Here is a 16,286-nt window from a genome sequence, read left to right as displayed (position 1 = left end):
GGAGGGGGGAGGGGGGGGGAGGGGGGAGGGGGGGAGGGGGGAGGGGGGGGTGGGGAGGAGGGGGAGGGGGAGGAGGGGGAGGGGGGAGGAGAGGGGGGAGGGGGGAGGAGAGGGGGGGAGGGGGAGGAGAGGGGGGAGAGGGGGGAGGAGGGAGGAGGGGGGGAGGAGGGGGGGAGGAGGGGGGAGGAGGGAGGAGGGGGGGAGGGGGGAGGAGGGGGGAGGGGGAGGAGGGGGAGGGGGGAGGGGTATGGGGGGAGGAGGGGGAGGAGGGGGAGGGGAGGAGGGGGAGGGGGAGGAGGGGGAGGGGGGAGGAGGGAGGAGGGAGGAGGGGGAGGGGGGAGGAGGGAGGAGGGGGGGAGAGGGGGGAGAGGGGGGAGGAGGGGGAGGAGGGGGGGAGGGGGGGAAGGAGGGGGGGAAGGAGGGGGAGGGGGAGGGGAGAGGCGGGGAGAGGGGGGGAGAGGGGGGAGAGGGGGGGAGAGGGGGGAGAGGGGGGGAGGGGGAGGGGGGAGGGGGGGAGGGGGGGAGGGGGGGGAGGGAGGAGTGGGGAGGGAGTGAGGGAGGAGGGGGGAGGGAGGGAGGAGTGGGGGAGGGAGTGAGGGAGGAGGGGGGAGGGAGGAGGGGGGAGGGAGGAGGGGGGCGGGAGTGAGGGAGGAGGGAGTGAGGGAGGAGGGGGAGGGAGTGAGGGAGGAGGGGGGGAGGGGGGGAGGGAGTGAGGGAGGAGGGGGGGAGGGAGTGAGGGAGGAGGGGGGGAGGGAGTGAGGGAGGAGGGGGGAGGGGGGAGGGAGTGAGGGAGGAGGGGAGGAGGGGGGAGGGAGTGAGGGAGGAGGGGGGTGAGGGAGTGAGGGAGGAGGGGAGGAGTGGGGGAGGGAGGAGGGGAGGAGTGGGGGAGGGAGTGAGGGAGGAGGGGGGAGGGAGTGAGGGAGGAGGGGGGAGGGAGTGAGGGAGGAGGGGGGAGGGAGTGAGGGAGGAGAGGGGGAGGGAGTGAGGGAGGAGGGGGAGGGAGTGAGGGAGGAGGGGGGAGGGAGTGAGGGAGGAGGGGGGAGGGGGGAGGGAGTGAGGGAGGAGGGGGGAGGGAGTGAGGGAGGAGGGGGGAGGGAGTGAGGAGGAGGGAGTGAGGGGGGGAGGGAGTGAGGGGGGGAGGGAGTGAGGGGGGAGGGAGTGAGGGGGGAGGGAGTGAGGGAGGAGGGGTGAGGGGGTGAGGGGGAGGGGGTGAGGGGGAGGGGGTGAGGGGGGAGGGAGGAGGGGGTGATGGGGGAGGGGATGAGGGAGGAGGGGGTGAGGGAGGAGGGGGTGAGGGAGGAGGGGGTGAGGGAGGAGGGGGTGAGGGAGGAGGGGGTGAGGGAGGAGGGGGTGAGGGAGGAGGGGGTGAGGGAGGAGGGGGTGAGGGAGGAGGGAGTGAGGGGGTGAGGGAGTGAGGGGGTGAGGGAGTGAGGGGGTGAGGGAGTGAGGGGGTGAGGGGGTGAGGGGGTGAGGGAGTGAGGGAGGATGAGGAGGAGGAGGATGAGGAGAGAGGGAGGAGGGAGGATGAGGGGGAGGAGGGAGGATGAGGAGGGGGAGGGAGGATGAGGAGGGGGAGGATGAGGAGGGGGGAGGGAGGATGAGGAGGGGGAGGGAGGATGAGATGGGGGGGAGGGAGGATGAGATGGGGGAGGGAGGATGAGATTGGGGGGGGAGGGAGGATGAGATTGGGGGGAGGGAGGATGAGATGGGGGGGGAGGGAGGATGAGATGGGGGGGGAGGGAGGATGAGATGGGGGGGGAGGGAGGATGAGATGGGGGGGGAGGGAGGATGAGATGGGGGGGGAGGGAGGATGAGATGGGGGGAGGGAGGATGAGATGGGGGGAGGGAGGATGAGATGGGGGGGAGGGAGGATGAGATGGGGGGGGGAGGGAGGATGAGATGGGGGGGGAGGGAGGATGAGATGGGGGGGGAGGGAGGATGAGATGGGGGGGGAGGGAGGATGAGATGGGGGGGAGGGAGGATGAGATGGGGGGAGGGAGGATGAGATGGGGGGGAGGGAGGATGAGATGGGGGGGAGGGAGGATGAGATGGGGGGGGGGAGGGAGGATGAGATGGGGGGGGAGGGAGGATGAGATGGGGGGGGGAGGGAGGATGAGATGGGGGGGGAGGGAGGATGAGATGGGGGGGGGAGGGAGGATGAGATGGGGGGGGGGAGGGAGGATGAGATGGGGGGGGAGAGGGAGGATGAGATGGGGGGGAGGGAGGATGAGATGGGGGGAGGGAGGATGAGATGGGGGGAGGGAGGATGAGATGGGGGGAGGGAGGATGAGATGGGGGGGAGGGAGGATGAGATGGGGGGGAGGGAGGATGAGATGGGGGGGAGGGAGGATGAGATGGGGGGGAGGGAGGATGAGATGGGGGGGAGGGAGGATGAGATGGGGGGGAGGGAGGATGAGATGGGGGGAGGGAGGATGAGATGGGGGAGGGAGGATGAGATGGGGGGGGAGGGAGGATGAGATGGGGGGGAGGGAGGATGAGGAGGGGGGGAGGGAGGATGAGGAGGGGGGGAGGGAGGATGAGGAGGGGGGGAGGGAGGATGAGGAGGGGGGGAGGGAGGATGAGGAGGGGGGGAGGGAGGATGAGGAGGGGGGGAGGGAGGATGAGGAGGGGGGAGGGAGGATGAGGAGGGGGGAGGAGGATGAGGAGGGGGGAGGGAGGATGAGGAGGGGGGGAGGGAGGATGAGGAGGGGGGCGAGGGAGGATGAGGAGGGGGGAGGGAGGATGAGGAGGGGGGAGGGAGGATGAGGAGGGGGGGAGGGAGGATGAGGAGGGGGGAGGGAGGATGAGGAGGGAGGGGGAGGGAGGATGAGGAGGGAGGGGGAGGAGGATGAGGAGGGAGGGGGAGGGAGGATGAGGAGGGAGGGGGGAGGAGGATGAGGAGGGAGGGGGAGGGACGATGAGGAGGGAGGGGGGAGGATGAGGAGGGGGGGAGGGAGGATGAGGAGGGGGGAGGGAGGATGAGGAGGGGGGAGGGAGGATGAGGAGGGGGAGGAGGATGAGGAGGGGGGAGGGAGGATGAGGAGGGGGAGGGAGGATGAGGAGGGGGAGGGAGGATGAGGAGGGGGGAGGGAGGATGAGGAGGGGGGAGGAGGATGAGGAGGGGGGGGAGGGAGGATGAGGAGGGGGGGAGGGAGGATGAGGAGGGGGGCGAGGGAGGATGAGGAGGGGGGAGGGAGGATGAGGAGGGGGGAGGAGGATGAGGAGGGGGGAGGGAGGATGAGGAGGGGGGAGGGAGGATGAGGAGGGGGGGAGGGAGGATGAGGAGGGAGGGGGGAGGGAGGATGAGGAGGGAGGGGGAGGAGGATGAGGAGGAGGGGGGAGGAGGATGAGGAGGGAGGGGGAGGGAGGATGAGGAGGGAGGGGAGGGAGGATGAGGAGGGAGGGGAGGGAGGATGAGGAGGGAGGGGGAGGGAGGATGAGGAGGGAGGGGGAGGGAGGATGAGGAGGGAGGGGGAGGGAGGATGAGGAGGGGGGGAGGGAGGATGAGGAGGGGGGAGGGAGGATGAGGAGGGGGGAGGGAGGATGAGGAGGGGGGAGGAGGATGAGGAGGGGGAGGGAGGATGAGGAGGGGGAGGGAGGATGAGGAGGGGGGAGGGAGGATGAGGAGGGGGGAGGGAGGATGAGGAGGGGGGAGGGAGGATGAGGAGGGGGGGAGGAGGATGAGGAGGGGGGGAGGGAGGATGAGGAGGGGGGGAGGGAGGATGAGGAGGGAGGGGGGAGGGGGGAGGGAGGATGAGGAGGGGGAGGGGGGAGGGAGGATGAGGAGGGAGGGGGGAGGAGGATGAGGAGGGGGGAGGGAGGATGAGGAGGGGGGGAGGGAGGATGAGGAGGGAGGGGGGAGGGAGGATGAGGAGGAGGGGGGAGGGAGGATGAGGAGGGAGGGGGGAGGGAGGATGAGGAGGAGGGGGGAGGGAGGATGAGGAGGGAGGGGGGAGGGAGGATGAGGAGGGAGGGGGGAGGGAGGATGAGGAGGGAGGGGGGAGGAGGATGAGGAGGGAGGGGGGAGGGAGGATGAGGAGGGAGGGGGAGGGAGGATGAGGAGGGAGGGGGGAGGGAGGATGAGGAGGGAGGGGGGAGGGAGGATGAGGAGGGAGGGGGGAGGGAGGATGAGGAGGAGGGGGAGGGAGGATGAGGAGGGAGGGGAGGGAGGATGAGGAGGGAGGGGGGAGGAGGATGAGGAGGGAGGGGGAGGAGGATGAGGAGGGAGGGGGGAGGGAGGATGAGGAGGGAGGGGGGAGGGAGGATGAGGAGGGAGGGGGGAGGGAGGATGAGGAGGGGGGGAGGAGGGAGGATGAGGAGGGGGGGAGGATGGAGGGGGGAGGAGAGATGAGGAGGGGGGGAGGAGAGAGGATGAGGGGGGAGGAGAGAGGATGAGGGGGGGAGGAGAGAGGATGAGGAGGGGAGGAGGGAGGATGAGGAGGGGAGGAGGGAGGATGAGGAGGGGGGAGGAGGGAGGATGAGGAGGGGGGAGGGAGGTCCGTCTTGCGACGTTACCAGATGTTTGGCACTGATTCCCTGACAGCCACATCATGACATATAAGGTGGTCAGATAAACAACTGGTCGCTTCCATATGGAGAGACCTGGACAACATTACTGCCAATCACTCACTTCCCTGGATTGTGCCAATAACTCTGCAGCCCCCCCCCCCCGGGGGGGGGGGGAGCCACCTGGGACCCCCCCTCCCCCGGGGGAGCCCCCCGTGTCCCCCCTCCCCTCCCCGGGTTAAAAGCCCCCGCTCGGCCAGGCGCTCCCTGCTGTACCTGAGGCTCTCGGTGGTGAAGGCTCGGTTCAGATCGCAGTCCACGTAGCGGGCGCAGCGCTGCACGGCGGCCGGGTTGCTGAGGAAAGGCTGCACCTCCAGCGTGGGGCGCTGGATCTCCGCTCGCTCCTTCAGCCAGTGGCGGACCAGGAACACCCCCGACAGCTCGTTGCCGTGAGTGCCGCCGAACACGGCGATCCTGCGGATGGCGGGCAGGCAGCCAGCCCCCGCCGAGGCCATGGCTGGTGGTCAGAGGGACGGGGGGGGGGGGGGGGGGGGTGGATGGAGAGAGAAACTCTCCCAACGCCAACACTTTAAAAAAAAAGCTTTAAAAAAAAACTTTGGACGGGAGAAGTGAAACTTGGACCGGGCTGCCGAGCTCCAACTTGTCAAAGATCGAGCTCATCTCACATCTGCTGAAATAACCAATCGACTGGGCTGCGTTAATGTAGCCACCTTCTTGAACCTATGGGCGTTTGCTGACACGCCCTGATAATGAATATGGATACACTGACTCTCCCAGTTAGGGTGTGTGCTCTGTACAGTGAGGGTTTCCTTGTTAACATTGCTCTCAGATGCTGAATTAAGCGGCAGGGTAATATTGTGGTCAGGGCACTGTCTGGAATGGTGATCCGGAGATATAAATTCACATTCCGCTATAGAAATCTTGGGGAATTTAAATTTCAATTCATTGGGTAAGTCTGACATGAGAAGCTGGTATCAGTCCCCCATCAGGAGTCATAGAGGTTTACAGCACAGAAAGAGCCCCTTCGGCCCATCGCGTCTGCATCAAGCTGGCGAGCACCTATCTATTCTAATTCCGTATTCGAGCACCTGGTCCGTGCTCTTATTTTTTTTATATATGTACAGCACAGGAACAGGCCCTTCGGCCCTCCAAGCCCGTGCCGACCATACTGCCCGACTAAACTACAATCTTCTACACTTCCTGGGTCCGTATCCTTCTATTCCCATCCTATTCATATATTTGTCAAGATGCCCCTTAAATGTCCCTATCGTCCCTGCTTCCACTACCTCCTCCGGCAGCGAGTTCCAGGCACCCACTACCCTCTGCGTAAAAAACTTGCCTCGTACATCTACTCTAAACCTTGCCCCTCTCACCTTAAACCTATGCCCCCTAGTAATTGACCCCTCTACCCTGGGGAAAAGCCTCTGACTATCCACTCTGTCTATGCCCCTCATAATTTTGTATACCTCTATCAGGTCGCCCCTCAACCTCCTTCGTTCCAGTGAGAACAAACCGAGTTTATTCAATCGCTCCTCATAGCTTATGCTATATATAAGCTTATATGTCAGGGCGTTTCAAGTGCTCACCTTAATGCTTCTGAAAAGATGCGAGGGTTCCCTGCCTCTACAACCTTTTCAGGCAGCAAGTTCCAGATTCCCATTACCCTCTGATCTGGTGGTGCAGTGCGTAGCCTCCCTGCCAGTCCCTCACATGGGAACCCGTCTCCCATCCATTGACTCCATCTACACCTCCCACTGCCTTGGGAAAACAGGCAGCGTAATCAAAGACCCCTCCCACCCGGCTTACTCACACTTCCAACTTCTTCCATCGGGCAGGAGATACAGAAGTTCCCCTGAGAACACGCACAAACAGACTCAAAAACAGCTTCTTCCCCGCTGTTACCAGACTCCTAAATGACCCTCTTATGGACTGACCTCATTAACACTACACCCTGTATGCTTCACCCGATGCCGCTGTGTACCTTGTGTTGCCCTATTATGTATTTTCTTTTTCTTTTCTTTTGATGTACTAAATGATCTGTTTGAGCTGCATGCAGAAAAATACTTTGCGCTGTACCTCGGTACACAGGACAATAAACAAATCCAAGCCAGTAGCTTTGGGTTCAAGTCCCACCCTAGGACTTGAAGGCCGAAGAAGATGCTTTCATAATGTGGCCAGACAGGTTGGATGTAAACCTGCAAATCCTTCCAAAGCACTAATGCTGGCAATAAGAGTGGGAGAATGGACTTCCGGGTGCGGCGATGACTAGCTAAGTCGCACGTTTCAGCACCTCCCGTTTCAACTGACTTTTGGGCTCTTATCGGGAGCCCCAACGGAAATTTTCAAAGGCTAAACCCAGTGTGAGGCGACATAGGAAGGAGTCCCCCCGGGTGTGGATGAAAAGAAGTGATAGTAGTGGCCAGATTGTGGAGGATCCTCTGGAGCAGTGGCAGAGAAGGGAAGGGAGAAGCAAGATGGCGGTTGAGGAGCCCAGTTGGTATGGGGCTTGGAACAGCAGGAGTTCCTCCGGCGATGTGTGGAGGAGCTCAAGAAGGAGGTGCTGGCGCCGATGCTGCAGGCGATTGAGGGGCTGAAGGAGACGCAAAAGACCCAAGAGATGGAGCTCCGTGGAGTGAAGGCAAAAGCTGCCGAAAATGAGGACGAGATACAGGGCTTGGTGGTGAAGACGGAGACGCACAAGGCGCTACACAAGAGGTGTATGGAGAGATTGGAAGCCCTGGAAAATAGCTCGAGGAGGAAGAACTTAAGGATTTGGGGTCTTCCCGAAGGGGCAGAGGGAGCGGAAGTTGGGGCGTACGTGAGCGTGATGCTCCATACCTTAATGGGAGCTGAGGCCCCGACGGGCCCCCTGGAAGTGGAGGGAGCGTACCGGGTCCTCGTGCGAAGACCAAAGGCAGGGGAAACACCGTGAGCAATAGTGGTGAGATTCCACCGCTACAAGGACAGGGAGATAGATGGTCCTGAGATGGGCTAAGACGACACGGAGCAGCAGATGGGAGAACGCGGTGATCCGCGTCTACCAAGTGCGGAGGTGGCGAGAAGGAGGGCGAGTTTCAATCGGGCCGAGGCGGTGCTCCACAGGAAGAAAGTGAAATTCGGAATGTTGCAGCCGGTAAGACTGTGGGTTACACACTAGGGCAAACACCACTACTTCGAGACGGCAGAGGAGGCGTGGACATTCATTCAAGAGGAGAAGTTGGACTAGATTTGGGAAAGGATGTTTGGAATGAAGTAGCGAGGTGGTGGCAAGAAATTGTAAATCAGATGGGGGAATTTTTTCCCCTCGAAGGAGGGGGACACGAAGAAATGTGGGCGCCGGTGGGGAAGGGGATGGGGAAGGAGAGAGGGAGCTGTGCCATTAGGGGGGGTCCAAGAGGGAAGCGCGGGCTCTGTTCCCGCGATATGGAAAGTGTGGCAGGAAAAGGGGGCGTAGGAACGAGGGGGCCTCATACGCAGGGAGGCTAAGGATAAACGGGGGAAGCCGAGGTCAGCCAGAGTTTGCTGACTCTGGGAAGCAATATGGGGGGTGCAATCAAGCTAGAGCGAGATCTAGCGGGGGGGGGGGGGGGGGGAGGGGGGGGATTAACTGGGTTGCTGCTGATAAGGGGAAGGGGGAGCTGTTACGGGATGGGATGGTCGAGACGGGAGGGTGCTGTCTGGGGGACAAGCGGTTGCGTGGGAACCGGGTGAGGAGCTGGTCTAAAAAAGGGGATGGGTAGTCGACGAGGGGGGGGGGGTAAAGAGCCCCCCAACCCGGTTGATCACGTGGAACGTGAGAGGGTTGAATGGGCCGATTAAGAGGGCCAGGGTATTTGCGCACCTAAAGAAGCTAAAGGCAGACGTGGTCATGCTTCAGGAGACGCACCTGAAACTGGCGGATCAGGTCAGATTAAGAAAAGGATGGGTGGGACAGGTATTCCACTTGGGCTTGGATGCGAAAAATAGAGGGGTGGCAATATTGGTGGGGAAACGGGTATTGTTTGAGGCGAAGACCACAGTGGTGGACAGTGGGGGTAGGTACGTGATGGTGAGTGGCAGATTGCACGGTGAAGCGGTGGTGCTGGTGAACGTATATGCCCCGAACTGGGATGATGCGAACTTTATGAAGCGTATGTTGGGGCGCATCCCGGACCTGGAGATGGGAAAGTTGGTAATGGGGGGGGACTTCAACACGGTGCTGGACCCAGGGCTGGACCGGTCCAGATCTAGGACCGGGAGGAGGCCGGCAGCGGCCAAGGTGCTTAAAGGCTTTATGGAGCAGATGGGAGGAGTGGATCCCTGGAGATTTACTAGGCCGAGGAGTAAAGAGTTTTCCTTCTTCTCCCACATTCATAGAGTGTACTCCCGGATAGATTTCTTTGTCCTGGGAAGGGCGCTGATCCCGAAGGTGGCAGGAGCGGAGTACTCGGCTATAGCCATTTCAGATCATGCCCCACATTGGGTAGATCTGGAACTAGGGGAGGAAAAGGAGCAACGCCCACTTTGGAGATTGGACATGGGACTGTTGGCGGACGAGGGGGTATGTGGAAGGGTGAGGGGATGTATTGAAAGATACCTAGAGGTCAATGATGATGGAGAGGTCCAGGTGGGAGTAGTCTGGGAGGCGCTGAAGGCGGTGGTGAGAGGGGAGCTGATTTCCATAAGGGCCCATAAGGGGAAACAAGAGGGTAAAGAAAGGGAGAGACTGATTGGGGAGATTCTGAGGGTGGATAGGCAATATGCGGAGGCTCCGGACGAAGGGCTACACAGGGAAAGACGGAGACTACACACGGACTTTGACTTGTTGACCATGGGTAAGGCGGAGACGCAGTGGAGGAAGGCACAGGGAGTGCAGTATGAATACAGAGAGAAGGCGAGCCGACTTCTGGCCCAACAACTTAGGAAGAGGGGGGCGGCGAGAGAGATCGGAGGAGTTAGAGACGAGGAGCGAAGGATGGAACAGAGAGCGGAGAGGGTGAACAGGGTATTTAAGGTATTCTACGAGAGGTTGTATAAGGCCCAACCCCCGGAAGGGAAAGAGGGAATGATGCATTTCCTAGACCAGTTGGAGTTCCCGAAGGTTGAGGAGCAGGAGAGGATAGGACTGGGAGCGCAGATTGAGGTAGAGGAGGTGGTAAAAGGAATCGGGAACATGCAGGCAGGGAAGGCCCCGGGACCAGATGGGTTCCCGGTGGAATTCTATAGGAAATATGTGGACCTGCTGGCCCCACTCTTGATGAGAACCTTCAATGAGGCTAAGGAAAGGGGGACACTACCCCCGACGATGTCGGAGGCGACGATATCGCTGATCCTGAAAAGAGACAAAGACCCGCTGCAGTGCGGGTCATACAGGCCCATCTCCCTCCTGAACGTAGATGCCAAGTTATTGGCCAAAGTGATGGCGACAAGGATAGAGGACTGTGTCCCTGGGGTGGTGCATGGTGACCAAACAGGATTTGTTATAGGGAGGCAATTGAATACCAATATATGGAGGTTGTTGGGGGTGATGATGATGCCCCCACCGGAGGGGGAGGCGGAGATAGTGGTGGCTATGGATGCAGAGAAGGCATTTGATAGAGTGGAGTGGGACTACTTGTGGGAGGTACTGAAGAGATTTGGATTTGGAGAGGGGTTCATTAGATGGGTTCGGCTCCTATACGGGGCCCCGGTGGCAAGTGTGATTATGAACAGGCAACGATCCGACTACATCCGACTATATAGGGACACAAGACAGGGGTGCCCCCTGTCCCCGTTGCTGTTTGCGTTGGCAAATGAGCCATTGGCCATAGCGCTGAGGGGCTCTAAGAAGTGGAGAGGGGTACTTAGAGGAGGAGAAGAACATCGGGTGTCATTATACGCGGATGATCTGCTGTTATATGTCGCGGACCCAGTGGAAGGGATGCCTGAGATAATGCAGACACTCGGGGAGTTTGGAGAGTTTTCGGGATACAAACTGAATATGGGGAAGAGTGAACTGTTTGTGATGCACCCCGGGGAGCAGGGCAGGGGAATAGACGAGCTGCCGCTGAGGAGGGTAACAAGAGATTTCCGGTATTTAGGGATCCAGGTGGCCAGGGACTGGGGAACCTTGCATAAGCTTAACTTGACATGACTGGTAGTGCAGATGGAGGAGGACTTTAAGAGGTGGGATATGGTGCCCCTGTCATTGGCGGGCAGGGTGCAGGCGGTTAAAATTGTGGTCCTCCCGAGGTTTAAAATGGTGGTCCTCCCGAGGTTTCTTTTTGTGTTTCAGTGCCTCCCCATACTGATTACAAAGACCTTTTTTAAGAAGGTGGACAGGAGCATCATGAGCTTTGTGTGGGCCGGAAAGACCCCAAGGGTAAAGAGGGGGTTCCTGCAGGGCAGTAGAGAGAGAGGGGGAGTGGCACTGCCGAGTCTGAGTGATTATTATTGGGCCGCTAACGTGTCTATGATATGTAAGTGGATGAGGGAAGAAGAAGGAGCGGCGTGGAAAAGGCTGGAGATGGCGTCCTGTAGGGGAACTAGCTTAAAAGCACTGGCAACGGCGCCGCTGCCGTTCTCCCCGAAAAGGTACACCACAAACCCAGTGGTGGTGGCGACTCTGAAGATTTTGGGGCAGTGGAGACGACATAGGGGAGTGACGGGGGCCTCAGTGTGGTCCCCGATAAGGAACAACCACAGGTTCGTCCCGGGAAGGATAGACGGGGGATTTCAATCTTGGCAGCGAGCAGGAATTGCGAAACTGAAGGACTTGTTCTTGGACGGGACGGTCGCGAGTCTGGGAGCACTGACAGAAAAATACAGGTTGCCACCTGGGAATGCATTTCGTTATATGCAAGTGAGGGCATTTGTGAGTCAACAGATGAGGGAATTTCCACAGCTCCCGGCGCAAGGGATCCAGGACAGAGTGATTTCGGGGGCATGGGTGGGTGATGGTAAGGTGTCCGATATATGCAGGGAAATGAGAGACGAGGGGGAGACGATGATAGAGGAACTGAAAGGAAAATGGGAGGAGGAGCTGGGGGAAGAGATTGAGGAAGGGCTGTGGGCAGATGCCCTAAGTAGGGTAAATTCCTCGTCCTCGTGTGCCAGGCTCAGCCTGATCCAATTCAAGGTACTACACAGGGCGCATATGACGGGAGCAAGATTGAGCAGGTTTTTTGGGGTGGAGGATAGGTGCGGGAGGTGCACGGGAAGCCCTGCGAACCACACACACATGTTTTGGTCATGTCCGGTATTGCACGGGTTCTGGGTGGTTGTGGCAAAAGTGATTTCAAAGGTGGTGGGGGTCCGGGTCGAACCAAACTGGGGGTTGGCTATATTCGGGGTTGCAGAAGAGCCGGGAGTGCAGGAAGCGAGAGAGGCCGATGTTCTGGCCTTTGCATCCCTAGTAGCCCGGCGAAGGATTCTACTTATGTGGAAAGAAGCTAAACCCCCGGGCGTGGAGGCCTGGATAAACGATATGGCAGGGTTTATAAAATTGGAGCGGATAAAGTACGCACTAAGAGGTTCGGCTCAGGGGTTCACCAGGCGGTGGCAACCGTTCCTCGACTATCTCGCAGAGCGATAAGGGAAAATAGGAAAGATAACAGCAGCAACCCAGGGTGGAGGGGGGGGGGGGGGGGGGTTGGGGGGGGAGGGTGCATTCGGGTCTTTGGGGTTTTTTTTGTGTGTTGTTACATATTTGTTGTTCATAGTTATCTTCTCAATGTTACTATTTCTTTTCGTTTTTCTTTTTATTTGTGTTGGCACTTGAGCATTAGTTAATATATTATTTTAAAAACGATCAATGTATATATTGTTACAAAGTTGTAAAAATGGAAAATCCTTGGTTGATCGAAAAACTTTAATAAAATATATATATTTTTTAAAAAGTGGGAGAATGTCCTGGTCAGCCACGCTTGATGTGGAGTGGGCGCCCCTCTGGCTATAAGCCCATGGCAACAGACTAATGACCTATCCCAGGAACTGCTAGCTGTGCAAATAATGAAAGTCTGTCTTAATGCATAATCCTTCACCATGACCACAATACTACCGATTGTCATTGGAATCCAACTGCTTCACTAATGTGTGAGTTCTAATGTACACCAATGTGGCTGACTTTTAACTTCACCCTGAAATGGCCTGGTTAGCTATCAAAATCACAACCAAAGAAAGTTTAGAAGGTAACTCAACAGCACCTTTGAGGGCAATAAGGGGGATGAGGAAAAAAAAATGAACAGAACAGGAAAGTCTCTATGCCTTAAATGTCATATGGAAGCGGATGGAGGCTGCTTCGTGCAGGGGCACTAGCTTAGGAGCCCTGGTCACGGCACCCCTGCCGCTTCCGCCGGCACGGTACTCCACCAGCCCAATAGTGGTGGCGGCTGTTCGGATCTGGGGCCAGTGGAGGAGGCATGTAGGGGAGGTAAGAGCATCGGTGTGGACCCCAATCTGCGGCAACCACCAATTTGCCCAGGGGAACATGGACGGGGAGTATCGACTGTGGAGGCGGGCGGGGATTGTGAGGATGGGGGATCAGTTCCTGGAAGGGAGCTTTTCGAGCATGAGGGCGCTGGAGGAGGAGTTTGGGTTGGTGAGCAGAGTAAACACGACCGCAACATGCGCCAGGCTTAGCCTGATCCAGTTTAAGGTTGTGCACCGGGCCCACATGTCGGTGGCCCGGATGAGCAAATTCTTCGAGCTGGAGGACAAGTGTGCTAGATGCGCCGGAGGGCCGGCTAACCACGTACACATGTTCTGGTCGTGCCCTAAACTCAGGGGGTACTGGCAGGGATTCGCAGATGTCATGTCCTGGGTATTGAAAACTGGGGTGGTAATGAGCCCTGAGGTGGCAACCTTTGGGGTTTCGGACGACCCGGGAATCCAGGAAGAGAGAGAGGCCGACGTTCTGGCCTTTGCTTCCCTGGTAGCCCAGCGACGAATACTGATAGCATGGAGGGACTCAAAGCCCCCGAGGGCTGAGGTATGGTTATAGGACATGGCAAGCTGTCTTGGCTTAGAGAAAGTCAAGTTCGCCTTGAGTGGTTCGCTATTAGGGTTCGCCCGAAGGTGGTAGCCATTCATTGACTTCTTAGCAGAGGAGTAGGCATCAGCAGGGGGAGGTGAGGAGGGGGGCTAGGGTAGAGTAGGGGGATATTGAGGCAGGTCCTTGCGTGAACAGAACCATGGTTTGCACTGCACTATGTTTAATTTGTGTCTTGACTTCTTTTTTTTTGCACTGTACAATGTCACATTTTCTATATGCCTAAAATACCTCAATAAAATTGTTTATTTTTTAAAAAGTCACATGGAAAGGCCCGGTTTCAGGGGCAGGAGGTGAGAGGGACAGAAATTCTGTTTTGGGGAGGAGGCATTTATGGCCTTATAGTGTACAGGAGGAAAAGTGTTGTTCTCACCACAGGAGTATATCCTCCAACTCACCTTTGTTAGTGTCACAAGGGTGCCACTAGTTATAAATGTGAGAAATACACAACACAGCTGATATTAAATGTTATATAACAAGCATTTTGTGATTCATTTTGAAATTTGTCCAACTTTATAAAGTTGTTTTTCCAAAATTGGGAATGTTTCAAAGGGAAACTTCAAAGGTTCCTTCTCCATTGAGCACTTCTTTTTGAAAGTAAAACATTTTTGTTCACAAAAAAAATAATCTTTTAGGGGTACTGTCCACTCCAATTACACATTTCCTTGAATATGGATGTAAGGGAATACTCAAGGGTGCACTAACCAAATTTAGGATCCTCTCAAGTACTGGCCCAACTCTTGTGTATTTCTAGGTATGTTGGAGGAAGTTATGGCTGTAGTTACAGGACTTTGCAATCTTACAATCTCAAACTTAACTCTTTTAAAATATCTATTTTGCATCATGTAAAAGAGTGGCTTTTAGTTATATCCATATTCAACACACCACCAGACTATCAGTTCCCCAAAAGCTATTTAATGCTTTTTTTTAGATGTACTGCAGGAACTCACCAAGGCTCTTAAGACAGCAACTTCCAAACCCATGACCACCACCATCTCGAACAACAAGAGAAGGACAAAAGCACCAAACCATGGGAATACTACCTGGAAGTTCCCCTCCACACCGCTCATCATCCTGACTGTCGCTGGGTCAAACTCCTGGAACACCCTCCCAAATAGCACTGTGGGTGTGCCTACACCTCATGGACTGCAGCGGTTCAAGATAGTGGCTCACCAACATCCTCAGGGGAAATTAGGGATGGACAATAAATGCTGGCCTAGTCAGCTGGTTCAGCACAGTGGGCTAAACAGCTGGCTTGTAATGTAGAACAAAGCCAGCAGCGCGGGTTCAATTCCCGTACCGGCCTCCCTGAACAGGCGCCGGAATGTGGCGACTGGGGGCTTTTCACAGTAACTTCATTGAAGCCTACTTGTGACAATAAGCGATTGTTACTATTATTATTGATGCACGCTGTAGCACTGTCAATATGACGCGAGGCAGGTTGAGGTAATGTCAATTGAAGGCTTTATTAAGCAGAACTTTATCCCCAGCAGTGTAGTTACAGAATCCAGCTGCTGAGGGAAATGGAGGGAAAAACTTGGTTCTTATACCGGCATTTCTGGGTGGAGTCCAGTAGGTGGCAGATCCTATCAGACCTGGCATCCCTCCACCAATAGCCTGTCGACACGTGGTGTACCGTATTACCCCTAATACATACCACCACACACGCGTCCCAAGAATGAATAATAAAAAAAGATCCATTTACCTCACATCTCTCGGCCTGATCCGTGGGAGCAATAAATAAGCTTTTGCAATATGTGTCTGCGCTGCACCAGCTGACTTGTTTTTAAAAAAAAGGTTTATTAAACTTTTGTCATTTTATACCAAAATAAACAAAAACTCCAAGCTACAACCATAAATGAAAAGAACGAAAACAATAATCCAGTAAACTAACCCCACCCCCATTGCAACAGTGACCAATCCTGTAAAATATAATATAAATGGTTGCCATCTCTGGTAGAAACCTTCAATTCACCACCTCATGGCGTATTTGACCATCTTGAGGTGCAAAAACTCCACTAAGCCAAGGCACTGGGTGGTGTCGCCAGCCTCCAACTCATCAGGATTCGTCTCAGAGCAACCAACTAGGCGAAAGCCAGGACATCTGCCCACGTCCGTAGCTTCGGCAGGTCCAATACCGCAAAGCCACCAAAGGACAGGGCTCCAGCTCAATGTTCAGGATCGCCGATATGGTGCCAAAAAGTGACCCCAAAAACCCACAAGCTTGGGACAGGACCAGAACATGTGAGTGTGATTCGCGGGACCTCTCAAACAGGCACCTATCCTCAACCCCCCGCAAAGTAAAAACTCATTCTGGCCTTGAGTAGGATCAGGCTCCGCCTCGCACAGGATGACGTGGCGTTCACCCTGCGAAGGGCCTCACTCCATACCCCCTCCTCCAGCATAGGCCCCAGCTCCTCCTCCTATTTGGTCTTCACCCCTTCCGCCGAAACCAGATCCTTCCCCAACATCCGCCAGGCGTACTACTCAGCAGCTGACTTCTTGCCCCAACAAGTTGTAAGCCGTTTAATGAAATGTTATGCAGTGAATTATGCAACAGGAAAATGTTACAACCCGGGAACTACAATGGTTGTTTTTGTTCCTCCTTTCCTCTTCATGAGCTAAATTCATTAAATTTTTGGCCAACAAGCATCTAAATGGTAGGCAAGCCTTTGTAGCTATACTGGCCCACTTCCCATTTGCTTTTTGTCAAAACAACTCAACCATTCTATTAGTCATTGTACAACGTAGT

At 56.8% G+C, this 16,286-nt stretch overlaps 1 protein-coding gene and 1 long non-coding RNA gene across 4 annotated transcripts in view; one reads left to right on the top strand and one right to left on the bottom strand.

Annotated features, from left to right (window-relative positions):
• aspa (aspartoacylase) overlaps positions 1–5,222 on the bottom strand; it is a 91,445-nt gene extending 86,223 nt beyond the window's left edge. For 2 of the 3 annotated variants that reach the window (XR_011933705.1, XM_072469749.1), the window contains exon 1: positions 4,783–5,222. Coding sequence is in view for 2 of the 3 variants with exons in the window: in XM_072469749.1 (XP_072325850.1) it covers positions 4,783–5,021 (239 nt within the window). In the remaining variant the exon portion in view is untranslated. The remainder of the gene's footprint in view (positions 1–4,782) is intronic. The other variant, XM_072469748.1, reaches the window with a different exon arrangement.
• A 35-nt stretch (positions 5,223–5,257) lies between these two features.
• Positions 5,258–15,292, top strand: LOC140386901 (uncharacterized). Its single transcript, XR_011933707.1, has 2 exons — positions 5,258–5,476; positions 14,466–15,292. It is a non-coding gene; the product is annotated as an uncharacterized lncRNA (long non-coding RNA).
• The last annotated feature ends 994 nt before the right edge of the window (positions 15,293–16,286 follow it).

The sequence above is a fragment of the Scyliorhinus torazame genome, chromosome 12, assembly GCF_047496885.1.
Source record: "Scyliorhinus torazame isolate Kashiwa2021f chromosome 12, sScyTor2.1, whole genome shotgun sequence".
Lineage (NCBI taxonomy): Eukaryota > Metazoa > Chordata > Chondrichthyes > Carcharhiniformes > Scyliorhinidae > Scyliorhinus > Scyliorhinus torazame.
The sequence above is the reverse complement of the archived record's forward strand: the minus strand, read 5'-3'. Positions and strand labels throughout refer to the sequence as shown.